The sequence below is a fragment of the Trichosurus vulpecula genome, chromosome 2 (assembly GCF_011100635.1).
Source record: "Trichosurus vulpecula isolate mTriVul1 chromosome 2, mTriVul1.pri, whole genome shotgun sequence".
NCBI classification, from domain to species: domain Eukaryota; kingdom Metazoa; phylum Chordata; class Mammalia; order Diprotodontia; family Phalangeridae; genus Trichosurus; species Trichosurus vulpecula.
The window spans coordinates 210,460,186-210,479,398 of NC_050574.1; the positions used below are offsets into that span (position 1 = coordinate 210,460,186).

The 19,213-nt window shown below is 36.4% G+C and overlaps 1 protein-coding gene across 1 annotated transcript in view; it reads right to left on the reverse strand.

Annotated features, from left to right (window-relative positions):
• Positions 1–19,213, reverse strand: part of BAZ2B (bromodomain adjacent to zinc finger domain 2B) — a 353,975-nt gene that overhangs the window by 35,816 nt on the left and 298,946 nt on the right. Inside the window, exons 22-26 of the mRNA XM_036743221.1 lie at positions 14,755–14,895; positions 11,299–11,553; positions 9,236–9,450; positions 6,954–7,028; positions 5,592–5,835 (exon numbers count right to left, since the gene is read on the reverse strand). Coding sequence (XP_036599116.1) covers positions 5,592–5,835; positions 6,954–7,028; positions 9,236–9,450; positions 11,299–11,553; positions 14,755–14,895 — 930 coding nt within the window. The remainder of the gene's footprint in view (positions 1–5,591; positions 5,836–6,953; positions 7,029–9,235; positions 9,451–11,298; positions 11,554–14,754; positions 14,896–19,213) is intronic.

Below are 19,213 nucleotides of genomic sequence, written 5' to 3' on the forward strand. Positions count from 1 at the left end.
TATTGCTTGGGGCAGCTAGGTGGCGCAGTGAGTAGAGCACCGGCCCTGGAGTCAGGAGGACCTCAGTTCAAATCTAGCCTTAGACACTTGACACACTAACTGTGTGACCTTGGACAAGTCACTTAACCCCAACTGCCCTGTCTTTGCCCCTCAAAAAAAAACAAAACAAAACAATATTGCTTTCCTCATTTCACAGATAAAGAAAATAAGGCTCATAAAAGTTAAGTCACTTGCTCGGGTCATGCTGCTAATAGGTTCTGAAGTAGGGTTCTAACCAAAGTCTTACTGATCCAGGTCCAGTACTTTAGACAACATGCCATGCCAACCAGCCAGCTTATCCTGAATAGCTCTCCCAAGACCAACATGTCTTATCAGTACTTCATCGAATTCAGTGAAAGGCTATTACCTATTTCACCATACCTTTTACTTCCTATTCCAAAATGGCCATCAGCACAAAGGGAGGATGATGATTAAAAAAAGATAAAATATTAGGAAGCAATGGTAGATTACTCTAAAAGTCATGCACAGCTAGTTCATGCATGGCTATTATTATAGTCAGATCCAAATGGCTAAGAGCAGCTAAGTCAATTGGACATAGAGGGATGCAAGCCACATTAATGAATATGTGGTACAGTAAATTCTTGATTTACTGAGGAGTTGCCTATTAAGCCTATATATAACCCATAATCTTTGATTTTCTTTATCTCTTTTGTAATTTCATTTCAGTCACCATAATGTTTACTAGCAAATATACTAAAAATTGGTGTTGGAAAATAAAATGAAAGCAAAAAGTCTAGGAAGATGATCTGTATTTGTTTTGCTACTGCAACAAAAAGCATTATGAAGATAGGAATTGGAATGCTGGCAAAAGTGAATTCTTGCATCATCAATGGGATTTTGTTAATTTCAACAAATATTACTGTAAATTTTTTATTTGTAAGGTACCCTGTACTAGGATGTTTAAACTATTGATAGCCTGTGTTACTTCAGAAATTTCATTTTATATGGACTAGAAAGAATAAGAAAGGCCTTTTAATCCCTGCTTTTACTTATTAGCAAGAGTCAGCTACCAAAAGTCACCTAAGTAAGTAGCTATCAGCTTTTGCTTTAAAAATAACTCGCATAAAACATAAAGGATATCTTAGTTTGACCTAGATGTTTGTTATACCTTTCAGCAAGATTCAAAGCAGGTATTTTCCACACATTGGTACAAAGATATAACTTTATCAAAATTTTGATTGATAGCAATTGGACAGACTTTTTAGTTTTATTTTAAAAATCATAAGACATAATAAAAAAAAGTTCATAATAAAAAAGGACATGTCAAAAGTTAAAAGGAAGTAGGACAGCAGGCATGTGTATTACTAAATTACAAAGAAACAGAATTGTTAATTCCACAAAGAGATGATTTGGTATTGATCAAAAGGTGATTTTTGTTTTCTATAACAAAACATGCGCTTGTCAAATAAATCAAAAGCCTCCAAGAAAAACATGAACTGGTCTCAGGCCATGGAAGAGCTCAAAAAGAATTTGGAAAAGCAAGTTAGAGAAGTAGAGGAAAAACTGGGAAGAGAAATGAGAGTGATGTGAGAAAGACATGAAAAACAAGTCAATGACTGGCTAAAGGAGACCCAAAAAAATACTGAAGAAAATAACACCTTAAAACATAGACTAACTCAAATGGCAAAAGAGCTCCAAAAAGCCAATGAGGAGAAGAATGCCTTGAAAGGCAGAATTAGCCAAATGGAAAAGGAGGTCCAAAAGACCACTGAAGAAAATACCACCTTAAAAATTAGACTGGAGCAAGTGGAAGCTAGTGACTTTATGAGAAATCAAGATATTATAAAACAGAACCAAAGGAATGAAAAAATGGAAGGCAATGTGAAGTATCTCATTGGAAAAACCACTGACCTGAAAAATAGATCCAGGACAGATAATTTAAAAATTATTGGACTACCTGAAAGCCATGATCAAAAAAAGAGCTTAGATACCATCTTTCAAGAAATTATCAAGGAGAACTGCCCTGATATTTTAGAGCCAGAGGGTGAAATAGAAATTGAAAGAATCCACAGATCACCTCCTCAAAAAGATCCCAAAAAGAAAACTCCTAGGAATATTGTCGCCAAGTTCCAGAGCTCCCAGGTCAAGGAGAAAATACTGCAAGCAGCCAGAAAGAAACAACTTTAGTATTGTGGAAACACAATCAGGATAACACAAGATCTAGCAGCTTCTACATTAAAGGAACAAAGGGCTTGGAATACAATATTCTGGAGGTCAATGGAGCTAGGAATTAAACCAAGAATCAACTACCCAGCAAAACTGAGTATCATGCTCCAAGGAAAAATATGGACTTTCAATAAAATAGAGGACTTTCAAGCTTTCTCAGTGAAAAGACCAGAGCTGAATAGAAAATTTGACTTTCAAACACAAGAATCAAGACAAGCATGAGAAGGTAAACAACAAAGAGAAACCACAAGGGACTTACTAAAGTTGAACTGTTTTGTTTACATTCCTACATGAAAAGATGATGTGTATGATTCATGAGACCTCAGTATTAGGGTAGCTGAAGGGAATATACATATATGTGTATGTATATGTGTGTATGTGTGTATATATATATGTGTGTGTATATACATATGTGTGTATGTATATGTATATAGACAGAGGGCACAGGGTGAGTTGACTATGAAAGGATGATATCTAAAAAATATCAAATTAAGGGATGAGAGAGGAATATATTGAGAGAGGGAGAAAGGGAGAGATAGAATGGGGTAAATTATCTCACATGAAAGTGGCAAGAAAAAGCAGTTCTGTAGGAAGGGAAGAGGGGGCAGGTGAGGGGGAATGAGTGAATCTTGCTCTCATCAGATTCGACCTGAGGAGGGAATACCATACACGCTCAATTGGGTATCTTTCCCCACAGAAAAGAAGGAGGAAGAAGATAAAAAAGGAGGGACGATAGAAGGGAGGGCAGATGGGGGAGGAGGTAATCAAAAACAAACACTTTTGAAAAAGGACAGGGCCAAGAGAGAAAATTCAAGAAAGGGGGATAGATTAGGAAGGCGCAAAATATAGTTAATCTTTCACGACATGAGTATTGTGGAAGGGTTTTACATAATGATATTCATGTGGCCTATGTTGAATTGCTTGCCTTCTTAAGGAGGGTGGGTGGGGAGGGAAGAGGGGAGAGAATTTGGAACTCAAAGTTTTAAAAACAGATGTTCAAAAAAAAAATTTTTGCACGCAACTAGAAATTAAGATACACAGGCAACGGGGCATAGAAATTTATCTTGCCATACAAGAAAGCAAGGGAAAGGGAGGGGAGTGGGGTGACAAGGTAGGGCAGACTGGGGATTGGGGCAACCAGAATATATGCCATTTTGGAGTGGGTGGGAGGGTAGAAATGGGGAGAAAATTTGTAATTCAAACTCTTGTGAAAATCAATGCTGAAAACTTAATATATTAAATAAATTTTTTAAAAAAAAGAACTGAAGGTGACCAACACTTCTATCATACTTTTAGGATCATAGCTGAGAGGTACCTTCAATATCATCTGGTGTAATGTATTCATTTTACAAATGAGGCAGCTGAGCTCCAGAGAGGTTGTGACTTACCTGTAGTTACTTAAGCACTAATCAGCTGAGCTAGAATTCAAACTTTGGTATTCTAATTATTTCCTCTTTACCTTTGCATCACAGTTCCTAAACAAGTTCATTTTTATTCAGTTTTATATAGTAGATTAGAAAATGCATGGCTATGTCAGATGCTGCTGAACTTATTCATTGGATAATATCTGGTTTGTGGCTATGACCCATAAAAATATATAAAATGTATAAAAATGTATAAAAGCACACATACATCAGTAATTGTTTGCTGGTCCAACTCAAAGGTAGAAGACATTCCAGATAAATGAAGTATGCAACAATAAAGTCCTGGAGTGAATGTTAACTGTTTAATGTATCTACAATGTATTTTGAGTCAAGAGGGTTGAATTAATTCTGAAATTGAACCCACGAACAAACATTGTCACTTTTATTCTTTATTTTGCCATGAAGCTTTTTAAAAGCTTCAGATGACCTAGACTCTGAGAAACTCCTTGGAGATCAATCAAGGCTATGAGAACAAAACCTATCTCTATAAAAACAGGCCTAATGTTGGCCAAGAAGTGAGATAGACTCTTTTGCCTTTTCTTTCTGCATCCTTCACCCCCTCAAATAAATACAATGCTCAAAAAAATTCAAAATGCAGACTTCTTACCTTTGTAAGTAAGTCCCCTCAACTGGACTCTGACTAGGATAGTGGTTGTTTCATTCTCTGAGTGAACCTGACTCAAGACTCCAACACAGAGTTTTGGGAAGGAATGTACAACACCAGCGGGAGCCAGGTTGAGGGAAAGAATTTGAGCACTAACTTAAGCAGAATTTGGTTGTCAGAGCAGCTATAACGCAAACATACCCCACTGACTGTCCTGGCTGTTCTCAAAACTGTTCATCTTGAGCAACTCCTCCCTGCCTGGTCAGTGAAGCCGTTTGCTTACACACTGGAGTTTCCCCAAACCATGACAACTTACTTGGGGATTCTTTCATCAGGAGGAGCACAACATAATTCGTTGCCAATATTTCTTAGGATGAAATTCCCCAGAACTATGTAATCAATTAGTAAAACACAACTTTGAATGTAATCGATAGAGATGCCTTTTCCATATACCTAAGACTCCTCTTCCCGTCCCCTAGCAGTCTTCCTCCCTTCTCATCTTCCCTCCCACTTCCTCATCCCACCCTTGGTTGGATATTTTCTGGACCACTAGGGCCCAGTTTCCAAAATAGCAGTTCTAGTGAGTCAGAACTAATTCCTAGGAGAGTGGGGTTTCTCATATGCTAGCTTCTCCTTGCTCCATCTCAGAAAACTGTTTTTGTTAAGGGCTCTTCTCTGTGATTCCTGACCCTGCTGGGTACCCTGGTTCACTTCTCAGTATAGCCCAAAACAAGTCTTTTATTTGGAAAGCATATAACACAGGGAAAAGCAACCCAGGTAACTGGAGCCCCCCACCCAGAACTGAACTGTTTTGCTACAAAGATGATTTACCCAGGCTCTCTTACTTCTTTAAAAAAAAAAAACCTAACCATCAAGTTGTATTATGGGACAACTTAAATACTAGTCAAGAGATGAATAATTCCTCTACTTTTATATATTGTCTATAGGCAGCCTCAGAGTGGGAGAGACATTGACATCCAAGATAGAACTACTGGCAGGACTTGTTGTCTTTCTGGTCCAGAGATCAATTGTGATAACAATGTCAGCATGTATGCAACAATACTTTGAAAAAGTTTAAAGAAGCATACAAAAATAATTATAATTTATGTTAATAAAATAAAAGACAAATCTGGAGAGCTCTGTAACAAATGCTTACAGAGTTACATAAAAAGAATTATTACCACATTTGTATAATGTAGTATTTATTTATATTTGTATATTTTTAATTTTACATTTAAATATTTTAAAATTTATTTTTAAATTTAAAATTTTAAATATACAAATATTTTATATTTATATATATTTATGTAATATACAGAGAATGTAAATTTTATTACCTCATCATCACAAAGATCTATTTTCTTTCCTTTTTTATCATCTTTATCTTCTTCATCTTCATCCTCTTCATCAGCTTGGTCATCGCTATCATCATCATCATCATCATCGTCGTCACTATCTCCCCCTTTCCGTCTTCGCTTGCGTCCTGTGGTGGGTGTACCCAAAGAATGTGGTTCTTCTCCAAGTTCACTTCCACCTGTGGTGTCTCTTTTCCCTGTTTTCTTAGCATGAATGATTCTGAGTCTTTAAATGTAAAAAAAAAAAATCATCATTAACTAAAAGCAAACCTATCTGTAAACTCAATAAAGTGTAAGCCATTCATTCAAGACATTCATCTCAATGTACTTATCTCAGTTAGGAATAAATTTAAAACTAAATAATTTATAACTAAAAATTAGATGAATGGAAAATGAAGAACTAGAAAATAACCAGTAGATAATATTCTCATATTAAAACTTGTTATTGTTTGAGGTATCTCACTTACTGAATTAAAACATATTAAAAACATGACAAATTTTATCTGTCAGGGTTATGAGAACATTATAAAACAGATGAAAACACTGTAAGGCCTTAATTATAACAATGAAAAAGTAATAGCAAACTTAACTCCCATTCTATATTATCAATCTGATTATATATTATTATTCTATAATAAGTAATAATTTTCCTTTTAGTTACTGCAGAAGAGCTATTCTTTTAAGATAATGAGCATAATATTTCCAACATTATATTAATAATGAGGTAGAAAATTACGTTATAATTTTAAATTAAGTTTGAACTTTGGCAGAATCTCTCAAAAATAAACTTTAAATGCAAAACAATGAAAAAAATAAGAAAATGTAATTGGTATAAGGAGATGATAGTCATGTCAAAAGGAACTGCATAGCTCCCAAAACTTTAAAACATGAGATTAACTTTTTAAAAAGAATTTAAAGATAGGAAGGACAGTATTAGTAAATATAAGAGGTGGTTCAGTGGAAAACACTAGATTTGTATTCAAATAACCTTAGTTAAATGCCTATACTACTATTTAATAAATATCTTCATGACCTTAGGCAAGTTATTTTATCTCTCTAGGTCTCAGCTTTCCTATCTTTAAAATGAGAAGTTGGACTAGGTGACCTATAAGAAACAGCCTTTCCTGGCTCTAAATCTATAATCATATGATCTCATTTAATCATATAATTATTTATGTATAATAATAATTCCTGGGTTTGGGCTATATTTATGTGTCATTTAAGTTAAGCACTTCTATTCATTGTATCAAAGTGAGCCAGCTGAATTCTATCAGTGACTTACTGCTCTTGTTGAAGAGTTTACATAAAAACTCTGAATATTAATTTTAAGGAACTATAACTTACTTGCGAAGTTTACCTTCTACCATCCATTTGTCTCTCCTCAAGTTTGACATATAATCAATATTCTTGTCAATTTCACTGCCAATATAAAAAAAATTAGGAACATAAAAACAAACATTACTACATATTTTCCCCAGTATAAAAAAACTTCCAACTTCAGAAAAAATACATAAATATATGTGTATTCATATATGTGTAATGACACATTTGTGTGTGTACATTTACATATATACACATATATCCTAGATACATGTCAATATTGAATACCAAGAGGCAGCGTGGTATAGTAGGATAAAGGTTTAGTTTTGAAGTAAGACCTTGGTTCAAATGCTGTCTCTGACTCATACTAGCTCTCAGTACCCCATGCCAATTCTCTATTAGTAACACAGGAGTTAATGAGCTGTATTGGTGGAAGAAGTTTCCACATTGAGAGTTCCCCACACTGTTGAGAGCACATGCCCAGACCCTTCTTAAAACTAAATTTATATTGAGAACTAGCCTTATAGCCCAGACAACCTGAGTTCAAGTCCTACCTCAGAACATAACGACTGTAAGATCCTAGACAAGTCACTTAACATCTCAATATTCTTGGAAATTCTAAGAGTTCTCTATATCAATGGAATCACAAGTCCAGTCCCTATCCATGCACAAACACACATACGCACACACACACAGAGATATGTGTTCTTATGCAGTCATGATGTAGTATAAAATTTGTGCTACCAAAAGTTGTCAATTCTTAAATGAAATTACATGCTTAAACCCAAGCCTAGAATTTTGCAACAAACAGTGGCAATGATGGTAAAATAATTAGTTGACATCCTTCTCCTTCTTGGATAAAAGCCTTAATATACCTGATTACAACTGCCCTACAGCATCAATGAATACCATCCATTTTTAAAATTCTATTAATACTACAGTATTATTACCAGCCGCTAAGCAATGGTCAGGCACAGAATTGTCTGTTTTATGAAAATATTTCTCCAGGAAAAATACAGTTTGTACATTCTTTGGAATTTAAGCTGTTGTCATTTATAACATGAGACATTATACTAAAGATAAGGGACATTTATTTAATACCTCCTATATGTCATGAACCACACTAAATAAGCTTAAATAATTGCCCAAAAGTAGCATGAATAGATGAAAAATGATGATAATGCAAAAGTGTAGCTAAGAAGGTATTTACACAAAAGTTTAGACTCACAAAAAGTGATATACATAGTTAGCCCTGCATACTTTGATATTTTCTTTTGCCTGGAAACCAAAGGATGGGGAATGGGACATAACTAATCTAAAAATCATGAATGGAAAAGATAAGGTGAATAGGGACTTGGCCACTAAACATGAAACATTAAGGTGAAGAAGCGGGCTTTGAAATTTGAGAAGTTTCAAACAAGAAAAAAGAACTAATATTTAGCCTGATAATCTTAATTATGTTAAATGTTATAATAATGATAATAAATAAATGCAACTGCTTGCTACAAACTAGTGGCAATGGCAGAAAACAAACATATTAAAAATGTTTCAAACAAACTTTTGAATGACAGAGCCATAAATGTCTAATTAGAGAAACTATTATTTAAACTTGAAGGATGATGTCAAGGTAGAAAACCATTAGGTCTTCACTACAGATTATTACATGATGGTATTAGCAAAAGAGTAGTGGCCTATCACAGGTCTGATTCCGCAAGGGAATTCCCATGTTTCAGAACTTATGACTCATACTTCACATTGGCAACTCTCAGGAAATGGAATATTTGGGGCTCGCTGCCTAATAAGGCTTTCCTTTTTAATTACCTTAAGAAAGCATTAATCCAAGTTATCAATAATTAGCATAGTTACAGTATAAACTTGTTTGTTACTACGACTACATAATAGTCAAACATGTAGATCTATTAAATAGATTGTTTATATCTAGCCTATTTGACAATTTTAGGAAAACACCCACAGTTGCTAGAGAAAATGCTCCATGGGAGGATAATTATGGTCATTCGGTCTCATAAAATATCAGGGAATTAAGGAATGAAGAGACAGGAGGTGCAGTTCTCATATCTCCTAATAATGAAAGACATTTCTTGGAATGGTCAGTGTTCACAATGAACTTAAGCAGAAATAACAAAATTACAAGTAATCTTATACAGTTAGTTCATAGTAAACATCTTTTAGTTTAATCCACATTAAAAAAAACCCTACAAGTCACTATAAATGTCAAAGAAGAAATATAAGAAATAACCAATACTAAGGATTATAAAATCATAGGAAAGTGGTTAGGATACTCTCACCTTACAACACTCTTGCTACATGCTAGCTCATTAATGAGGAAAGCAAGTACTGATGCTTTCTGAGCTGGAGTGTGTGCCTGAAAAGCTTTTGTCTTCAGGCTTTCTGTAAGTTCAGTTTGTCCACAGTGGGCTTCCATAAAAATCTGCAAGATCTCAGAAACATTGTCTCGGTTGACACCAACATTCAGTAAGTGTTCCCCAAGAGTTGTTTTGGCCTGCAAAAGTTTTAATTTTTTTTTTATTATTCATAGCCATTTAAAAATACAACCCTTTTCAATAAACACATCAAAGGTAAAATACTAGCATCATAACAAATATTTTGGATAGGGGCCACATGTTCTTGATGGGACTGAGGAAAAGAGGAAAGCAGTTTAGTACTTGTGCATTTTCTGCACCCTACATATGTATTTATGTGAGAGCTCTCATATGCTTCATTAATCAGAAGTCAGAAACCTTCCCATGTGTGAATTTCTGGATTCACTTTTGATTCCTCCTAGTGACCAAATCAAGTTCCTGTATTTTCCATTGTCCTAGGTGTGGATATTGGCACTTGCTATTCTGTGATGTCTTCACTGCCCATCTGGTCTCTAAAGTGAAGTGACAGATGAATGGATGGATCGAAAGGAAATCTGAAAACTAGGTGTCCTGGCTCCTCCTTCTTTTCAGAATATTGTTCATAGCTGAAAATATTAGAACATATGGATATTATTGGAATGTTAATATGTTACTTAACTGGAGCTTGAGATAAAACCAAACATGTGCCTCCATGCTAAAATGTGGTCAATCCCATAGATGTTATACAAATTACATGTATCTAAAGTTGTCAAGAGTTCTTGCTGAATCCTGGAAGTCAGGTCCCAATTACTAAAGCTATTCTTCAAATCTTGCCCAGGGCCCATGGGTGTCTGGATTACCCCAATTATTCAAAGGGATCCCAGACTAAGTATAGATCATCCCAAGAGTGCTAATTGAATTACAGAATATAAAAGCTATGGTCTGGTCTAGGACCACTTGTATTTATCCCCATACCAACAGGGTATTTTGAGATCGTAGCAATTAGAATTACCTAGATAGGATTCCATATCAGTAGTTCTTAATTTTTTTAATTAACTTTATTTTATGGCTCATAGAACACTGGCTATGAACACTGAAAAACTGCAGCAACTGAAGGAAGGTTACCAGGCAATCCGAATCTAGACCCATTTGTTATCTGGGCCTTTCTCCCCCAGACCCTCATTTTCTTCTTAACCTCCCTCAGGCCTGCAGCAGAGAAGGCAGCTTGGGACGGGTCTGAGGAATGTAAAAGTGTAGGGGTGTGTGGGTTCAGCACACGAGTTTGAGGCAGTCATTCAGTCAACGTTTATTAAAAGTGATTACTATGTGACAGAAACTATGATAAATGCTGGAGATACAAAAAAAAGAAAAACACACATTGTAATAGGTAAGACAGGGCAGCTAGGTGATGCAGTGGATAGAGCACTGACCCTGGAGTCAGGAGGACCTGAGTTCAAATCAGACACTTGACCCTTACTAGCTGTGTGACCCTAGGCAAATCACTTAATCCCCATTGCCTCACCCCACCTCCCAAAATGGCTAAGACAACATGAAAGTAGTATACACACATACGTACATGTATGTATGTATGGATGGATGGATGGATGGATGGATAGTGTAGATTAACATAACCTCAGAGGAAAGAGACTGAGGGAAGGGGTACAAAAATAGGTGGACAGGGGACAGCAAAGGCCTCTTCAGAAAACAAACCCTTTGAGAATCACTGCCCTCCTTAAGAGCTCTGGGACAGCCTTGTCTGGGTTCAGACATCAAATAATTCTAATAACTATTTAGCATATGATACTTAGCTTTCTGTGACATGATCTTAAGAGTTATAGGAGCTAATGAAAATAGTTACTTACTCAGTCCACATAGTCTAAAGCTGCTGATGCACCAAAAAAATAATAAATTTAAATCAATGGCTAAATTTTTTTAAGGATTTTGTGTGTATGTGCCCATGTGTGTACATGTGCTTGTGCATGTGTGTATGTGTGGGCGCATGTGTTTACCTTGTATCCTGTTATTAGGCCTGGATCACAGACAGCAGCAGAGAGGAGCCTTACAAGTAAGTCCTGTACTTCACCCATGCTGTCTCCTATATTGAGTAATCCCTCTTGAAGAACACTCAGGTTTGGGACATCAATATTCACATCGAAGCCTAGAACTTTACCAAAATTTCGTAAGAATTGTACCACCATGAGACAATCTGAAAATGTACTTCCAGAGAGAACAAGTCCTGGGATGCGCGGTAACTCTGGCAAAGGCTGGAAACAGAAGGACAAAATCATATGTCACTGCATTCTGAACAGAACTTAGCCATTGCTATAAAGTTCAGCTTCTGTGAAAGGAACACTAAGGAGTTTTTGTTCAGATACCAGTATTTTAAAAGCATGTGGATTGTATGAATTAAATATAGTAGAGAAACTCAATTCCCTACTCTATTCTCCAACAAAGTAAATGAGAACAAAAATGCTGTCATCTGTCTACACAGCAAATGCTACTGTCATTCTAACTGTGATGAGTGATTTGAACTAATCCATCTACATTCTTTTTTTGTGGTAGGGTATGCATTTACAAGATATCTAGATTTGTACTGAGTACAATCTGTGACAACAGGCTATACCAATGATCCTGTGATCCCAGGAGAAAGTCAAGCTGGCCAAAATGATGCTGGCTTCATGAATGCTAAAGCTGACAGTAACAAAAGAAATTTCCAGTAATACTGCAGCGATTTTGATCATTACAGCTTATAGTCAATACAAAACTAGTATTTTGTGGGCTTTAAAAAAAAGCAGGTAACAGAGCACATTTTTCATATTATATTACCCAAAGGAATGTCCAATATGGTTCTAAAGCAGGTATTCTTAACCTGAAGTCTGTGAATTTGCTTTTTTAAATATGTTGATAAATGCATTTCAACAACTGGTTTCCTTGATAATCCTCTGTTTGATTTTATGTTAAAAATGTTATTCTGAGAAGGGATCCATAGGTTTCACCAGGCTGCCAAAGGGCTATGACACAAAAAGGGTTAAGAACCCTTGCTCTAAAGAATCATTGCTTTCCAAACAGCTATAAAAACAACAATGAAACAAAATATTTGCTAATGCAGTGCCTGCTGAACTGGAATGTATACTTTTTATGCCTCTGAGTGAAGTGGAGGTTATCACAGTTCTTGAAGTCTATAACAGAAGAGCATAAGCCCTAACAGATCCTGTTAAGCAAGAAAAGCTCTTAGTACTGGTCCAGACTGGCCACCAGGTGGTGACTTTTTAAAAAATCTAAGGAAGCACAGAGGGGTTTTGATATATGTTGTTGAAGTACGTGCCCAAATCTGATGAAATAGTTCTTTCCAACTACTGATGTATTCAAGGAATTATTATTCATATTTTAGATGAAAATCATGTAAAGATACTATGGGATGAGATATATTACAATCATCTATTCCTAGATCACACATCTCTTGAGATCACAAGAAAAATATCTCTTCACAAATTATTGCCAAGACACAATAAGTTGCTACTTCTAAAAGATGTCTACATGATGTCATGTAAAGCCCTATCAGCTGTCAAGATGACATCTGGTTTCCTCCGACGTTCTATTTACAAATTTTAGTTTCTTTGCCCAAGTTACATTTCTTTGAAGGTCCAAACAAGAACGAGTAGGAAGGAGATATTATGGACGGATATAAGTAAGGATTACTTAACTTTAAGGGTGATTAAACGTAAGAGTGAGGGAGGTCATATTTTTGCAAAGTCTTCAAGAAACATTTAACTATTTGCCCTGGATATTCACCTGCCTGAAGAAAAGGGAAAGACTCAACTAAGATAACTTCTGATCCAGTGATTTTATGTATTTGTCTTGGGGCTTCTATGTATTTAACATTAATATACTTCCTATGATCTCATATGGCTGCAAATCATCAAATGATCCAATCTCTGAAGAGTCAAAATTGTGGATGATCCAAAAGGCAATAAGGTGACAAGTGATAACTGTAAGTAGGCTGCCACATGTAATGACTCATATGTAAAATGTGGTGTAAAAATTATTATTAAGGAAATACTTGCTGAGAAAAGGAGGTGTGGGCTTATCATATAACGTAATGAGAGTAAAGGACATCACTGGTACTCATGAAATCTTAAAGTATCTAGAAGAAAGTTTCAACCATGTCACATAGATCTCTTAATGAAGATTTATGGGAGAACATGGACAAAAATTACACAGAATGAAAAGATATTCTGGGGATGAGATCTGTTGTAGTTGCGGGAAGATCCACACTGATGATGGAAATGGATGGGGTCACAGATCACAGATCCATCAAAGTAGCTTCTATGTTGGTTTTTGGAACGTTACTACTAAATGGGAAACTATATCCATCAAAATTCTGTTTCTTTATTAGTGGTTGATGCTATAATCATTAATATTCATTTAAGTGTAGGGCAGCTTGCAGAATGCCACCTATACATAATAAAGGTATTAATGACCAGAGAGGAAGAAAATAATGACCCTGTTATTTGGGTTTAGATGTTGTGTCTCCTCATTTTATTTTATATGTCAAGTCCCAAAGGATTAGGGGGATATAGAAGAAAAAAAATTATGGTTGGTAGACACGCATAGCTCTGAGGAGTTTTTTTCGATAGTCTTCCTGAAAAAGGTCTGAATCCCCTCTCAGAATGTTTTTAAATATATAAAATCAAATATTAAGAATTACAAAGGAAACCAATTATTTCAACACTGTAGTGTTGAAGCAATATTATCAGAAGACACCAGGATCCATAGAGCATCAGATGAAAGAGTTACTCTTCCACATGTTTGTTACCTACAAGTTTGCCCAACAATGTTTGTGCTCCAGCCCCATATATTTCCCATCGGTGTGCCCCCTGGATGCACATGCCCCAGTAATGCAGGTTCTCTAATATGTATCATGCTAGTTTACCTGTGTGCCTCTCTATGTGTAATCTCTAGATGTGTTCTCTCTCCTCACTGATAGTATTTATATTTGTGGGACAGTATACCAGTTTTGTGGGGGAAGTGTTCTATTAATATTTCCTTACTATAATATTTCATTAAATTCCTTTGGTTTGAATGAATTGTGTTCTATGGTTGAATAGTACAAGTTAAACACATTAGTGGAGGCACATGAGCTATGTTTCTTGAGTTGATATGGACCCACACTGAATTACTTGAAGAACTGGGATAGCTTTTCTAGGACGACTCTAGTGCAAGAGGGGTTTGATGCCCCTAGACATTATGTAACACTAAAACTAAAAGGTAAACATTCAAAAAAAAAAAAAAGGAATTCCTGATAAAGCCTGCTTACATCTCAGTTTAAGGGACCAGAAATAAGACTCTGGGGGCAATGTTTCTAGCTAGGTAAAAAGGATAATTTTCATATGAGCAATCTGGGGTAAAAAAAGTGGGGAAGAGGTCATAAAATTTTTTAAATAGGGTAAAATGGTAAAGATTACCTTTTGATCTGCTAAGCACATATCTTCATTAGGCTTCTTTAGTTCCTTTGCCATTTCTAATTCTAATCTTCGTTGCTCTAATTTGCGTTCTTTATTTAATCTTTTTTCATCACGTTTTTCTTGCTTCAATCTTTCTTTTTCCTTTAATGAAAGAAAAAAAAAACCTCCATGTATTTCTGTTAACGTATTATGGACATTTGAAAAAGCCTCGATGAAAATGAAGAGGGACACACAGGACATATAAACTTGGTATCCTTGGCTTGTTGAGTTGAGGAAGGCTTGCAACCACTTTAACACTCAGTTTTTTCCACTGTAACACGGGAATAATGATATTAATCATACTTCTCTCTCAAGGTTGTAGGAAATGTGCCTTATAAATCACAAAGTGATTTATAAATAATGAATGTGAATTACTGTTATTAATTTTATAAACAAAAGCATGGGTCAAATCCCTTTTAGGAGATTTATTTATGAGATCTGAAGAGTAATTATAGTTTCCTGTTAGAGACTATCTTTTATGTTTCAAATGAGGACTCTTAAGATATCTTTGTCTATTAGATGTTCTCCATCTGGATTGGGCTCATGAGACCTAGTCCATATCCCATTATTCTAAATACAACAAAATGCAACTGACACATACAACAAAGTTAGCATAAAGGATCCCATACTACAATGTATCACATCAATGATGTGAGTACTCACTCCATCAATGCAAATCATCCTGTTTCGTAAAAACAATAGATAGTGTATAAAGCATTTTAAGGCTCTGCAAAACTCTTTAGAAATATTATCTCACTTTATCCTCACCATGATCCTGGGAGGTAGGTGCGATTATTATCCACATTTTAGAGTTAGGAAAATTGAAGTAGACAGAGGTTAAGTAACTTGCCCAAGGTCACATAGCTAGCTGCTGAGGCAGAATTTGAATTTGCGTCTTCCTAATTCCAATACTCTCTGTCCATTGTGTCACCTCGTTGCTTAGGTGACTCTAGTTTGACTCTTATCTAAATTCTACTACATATTCACCACACAAGGTCCATACAAAATACTATGTACAATGTACAATATATTGTCTACTGGTTATCCCTCACTCTAACCTCTCTCCTTTTTTTCACATGGAGAAAGTCATACATTTCTCTGATGACATCCTCTGTCTCTGATGTCATCCCCTTCTCCTGGGTTAATTCCTCATATGTAAAGTGTTTCACGTTGCTCAATCCCACCATAAATTTCTCCATAGCTCTTTGTATGATCCCTGACTTTCATTCTTTAGACATTATAGTATTCTATGGCTTGCTGCCATAGTACATTAACTCTCCCATATTCACCTCCAAACAACCATAAAATAGTGCCCCAAAACAAATCCTAGAACAGCAGAATCAGCAAAAAGACAGGGTGAAACAATCTTTTAACCCAAGAAACTTGGAAGATTGCCAAGAAACATCTGTCTCACTTAGGGAACATAGTCCAGGACAGGAAACATCCCAGTAAGCCAACAGCAAGCCTCACCTTAGCCAACCAGTGTGAGATCCTGAGCCCCAGTGTCATAGAGCAGGCAAATGCCAACACCAGGACCCCCCACTCCCCGTGTGCCTCAGCATAACCAGGGGAATGGGCAAATTTCAGATCCAAGAGCCACTATGTGATTCAGCATAGCCCAGGGAAAACAGGCAGACTCCAGCATCCAGACCGCCACATGTTTCAGCATAGCCCTGAGCAAACAGGCAACCTCCAGCTGCCAGACAGCCACATGCTTCAGTGTAGTCCCAAGAAAATGCACATGCCAGACGCCAGCATTAGGACCCTGGCTCAGTAGCAAGCAAGCTGCCAGACCGCTATGGCCTCCAGCAGTGCCAGCCACCCCCACCCTACCCCCTCAGTGCAGCACCAAACATGAGGTTTCCCCATGGGCCTCAGGGCAACACCAGTGCAGCATCAGGTAAACAGCCAGGACCTGCAGCCTCTGATACAAGAAGCCTAAGACAGTGTGGAGCAGAACTCAGATTTAAAAGAAAGGAAAAAGGCCAAAAGAGGTGAGTAAACAACAACAACAACAAAAGAATCTGTCCGTAGAAAGTTATTATGGTGACAGGGAAGATCAAGACACAAACTTAAAAGAGTACACCAATGTCAAAACACCTATAGGCAAAATCCCAAAGAAAAATGGGAAGTGGTTTCAAGCCCAGAAAGAACTCATGAAAGAGCTCAAAAAGTAGCATAAAAATCATATAAGAGAGGTAGAATAAAAAATGGGAAAAGAAATAAGATGCAAGAGAATTGTGAAAAAGGAATCAACAGCTTGGAAAAAGAAGATGACTGCTTAAAAAGTAGAACTGGCCAAATGGAAAAGTAGATTAAAAAAAATACACAGAAGAAAATAGCTCCTTAAAAAGTACAATTGGCCAAATGGAAAAGGAGGTACAAAAACTAACTGAGGAAAATAACTTCTCAAAAGGTAGAATTGGGAAAGTGGAAGTTAATGACTCTGTGAGACATCAAGAATCAATAAAACAAATTCAAAAGAATGAAAAAAACCCGGAAACGTAAAATACTTCATTGGAAAAACAACTAACCTGGAAAACACATCCAGGAGGAACAATGTCAGAATCATTGGATTACTTGAAAGCCATAATCAAAAGGAGAACCTGGACAGCATCTTTCACGAAATTATCAAGGAAAACTGCCCTGATATCCTGGAACCAGAGGGCAAAATAGGCATTGAAAAAATCCAGTGAACACCTCAGGAAAGAGATTCCAAAATAAAAACTCCAAGGAACATTATAGCCAAAATACGTAATTATCAGGTCAAGGAAAAAAGTACTACAAGCGGTCAGGAAAAAAAAAAACAATTGAAATATCGGAGAGCCACAATCAGGATTACAGAAGACTTAGAAGCTGCAACATTAAAGTACTGAAGGTCATGGAACATGATATTCCAGAAGGCAAAAGAGCTAGGACCACAACCAAGAAGCACTTACCTGGCAAAATTAACCATATTGTATATTAAGGGAAAAATGATCCTTCAACGAAATAGAAGAATTTCAAGCAATATAATATAAAATAACCAAATGCCCCTTCCTATTAGTTTCTTGTTGCCTGCAGATATGTGCCAAAACCAACTGTGCCAAATCACTGATCTCCCTGTAATTCTAGAGATGGAGTTAATCGTAGTAGTCTCTGCTCCTGCTTTCTGCTACTGTGAAACTGGAGGGGAGCCCAAAAGGACCGAGGTCCATTTTGTGTTTTTGTTTTATTAGTTACTATCTCCAAAGAATTCATGACCGAGCAGTAAGACTATTGATGCTGAGCCCCTCTATGCTTCCTGTGGCAGCTGTGAGCCCTCCTTCATGATGCTGGAATACAGCCCCTTATATATTGTGCCTTGAAATACTAGTTGATGATAGTGCCTCTTCAGCATGGTAGAACCTGTCAGGGCTTCTATTCTATAGGCATAACCTTTCAAAACCCATAGTCACCGCCACACTATGTTGAGGCATAATAAAAAGTAAGTCATTGAATGTACTGCCTTACATGCTGAACTCTGACCTCTACTTGAGGAGGAAGGGAGAAAAACAGGGAAGTGAAAAAGGCAAAACCTCAGACTCACTGTTATACTCCACTATGTTGGCCACTCTTAGAGAAATGCATTCCTCAAATTGCCCCCCCCCAAGTATCTTCATTGTCCCCTCTGCCCCCCCCCATTAATGTTATTTTCCCTATTTCTATACCTCATCCTCTTCCTTTACTGGATAGGTTAATATAAGGAGGTTTGGTATAACACAGATTTTGTTTAATTTCACATCTAGGTGCTAGAAATGCTGTGAATACTGTTTCTAGACATTTTTTTTCTGGCATTTATCACGCCAGATATTTTATACTTAAGAATGATACCATAGTGCTTACTAACTATGAACTTAGAAAATCTAGAAGGTTGTAGGGACAGGATTTATGCATGATTCAGGCTCAGAAGTTATTAGCATTTGTGACAGATTCTCATGCCATTTGAGTCCCAGGACCATAGCTCTAGAGCTAGAGGTGCTCTTAGAGGTTATTTATTCTAGCCCTCTCCATTTTACCAAGGAAGAAACAGAAGCCAAGGGAGGTTAACTGACTTGCCCAAGGTCACATAAGAGGAGGTAGATAGCGTTACTAATGCTTACAACTAAGGATCCCACAGAGAATCAGCACAGGTTCTTCATTTTCAGAAGTGGATTTTAGCAATGCAATACTGGAAAGATGACATGTGTGATTCATGAGACCTCAGTATTAGGGTAGCTGAAGGGAATATGCATATATGTATATATGTTTATGTGTATATATATATATAAGTGAATGTGTATGTATGTATATATCTATGTGTACATATATATATATATATAGAGAGAGAGAGAGAGAGAGAGCGGACACAGGGGGAGTTGAAGATGAAGGGAAGATATCTAAAAGAAATAAAATCAAATTA